General features: G+C 52.2%; 1 protein-coding gene across 1 annotated transcript in view; it reads right to left on the bottom strand.

Moving 5' to 3' along the window:
* Positions 1-736: 736 nt before the first annotated feature.
* The window catches only part of ARPC2 (actin related protein 2/3 complex, subunit 2, 34kDa), a gene marked incomplete at its 5' end in the record, with an annotated part of 10,014 nt that continues 9,550 nt past the window's right edge, over positions 737-1,200 (bottom strand). Inside the window, 1 exon segment of the mRNA XM_010149908.1 lies at positions 737-1,183. Within this exon segment, the coding sequence (XP_010148210.1) occupies positions 1,159-1,183 (25 nt within the window).

Here is a 1,200-nt window from a genome sequence, read left to right as displayed (position 1 = left end):
GGCAGCTCGCTGCTGGGCTGGGGGCGGGGGATGCCCAAAAGCCCTCAGCCCCCTCTCCGAGCCCTTTCTCCCCTCAGGGATGCCTCCATTGTGGTGACGACCTCCGGCGACCACCAAGCCAAAGTGTTCTGCGTCCAGCGCCCCGATCGCTAGGAATGGTGCCAAGGGACGGTCCTGGCTCTGCCGGGTGGTGCCTGTACAGAGGGATGAGGGGGATGGGCTTCACCACCCTCCTCCATTGCGTGCTTTGTAATTTTCCAGCCTGCCCTGCTTTGCCCTTGCTGTCTGGGGGCCAAGCCTGGGGTTTTGTATGAAAGTGTCTTAATTATATAAATTATTTCACTTAACTGGATGCCATCTGCTCTGTTTGTTGGGGGGAAGAGGACCTGGGGAGCTGTGCTCCCTCCCTCCTCAGGGATCTTCCCCAGCATCCAACCACAGCCCGAGGATCAAAGGCAGACGGTTTTACGGGTGGAGGCAGAGACCCCTGTCCTCGCTCTCCCTGTTACAGGGGATGAGCGTGTCCGGGTAGGAGAACCCTGCTCTGTGCAGCCCAGGAGTTCCCTAACACCACAGGCTACGCCTCAATCTGGGCACAGCACCCCAACGTCAGCCCCCAGGAGAGAGGTCACCGGAAGTGATTTGTTCTGGGATACAGAATTATCCTTCCCTTGTGCCTGTGACTCCAAACGCCCCTTCCGGGGCTGGGCCACGTGCACGGACAAGCCAAAGCCCCTTAAGATAGAAAGATCTCCTTTATTAATGAACCCCAACAGTATTTCTTCAGATACAGGAGTTTTGAACTCAAATACTCAGAAGAAACCAAGTTAATATTGCATTATTCTCATAAGAAATACTGCAACTTATTTCCGGTAACATATTGCAAAGCGAAACAGCTTGAAAAGAAAAAAAAAAATATAAAAAAAAGAAAAGAAATGAAGTCAATCAAAACTGGAATTTAGGTTTAGTTTCTTGGAACGATCGAGTCCTCGCAAGCACAGCTCGTTTCTGCAGATTACTCCCCAAACTGTCGTACAAACAGACCCCGATTGCTTGAATTCCTTATGAGCCCACAGAGGTGCAACATTAAAAGCTACGATTATCGGGTAGCAAGTGCCCCAACCTTCGTCCTCCACGGCAGCCTCAGCGCCCCCGGCCTTAACGGGTTGTGAATGTCTTCCCCCTGAAAGGATGCAGAGA

The sequence above is a fragment of the Eurypyga helias genome, unplaced genomic scaffold, assembly GCF_000690775.1.
Source record: "Eurypyga helias isolate BGI_N326 unplaced genomic scaffold, ASM69077v1 scaffold32704, whole genome shotgun sequence".
In the NCBI taxonomy this organism is placed as follows: Eukaryota; Metazoa; Chordata; class Aves; order Eurypygiformes; family Eurypygidae; genus Eurypyga; species Eurypyga helias.
Note: the sequence above shows the minus strand (reverse complement) of the source record. Positions and strands in the feature narration are given on the sequence as shown.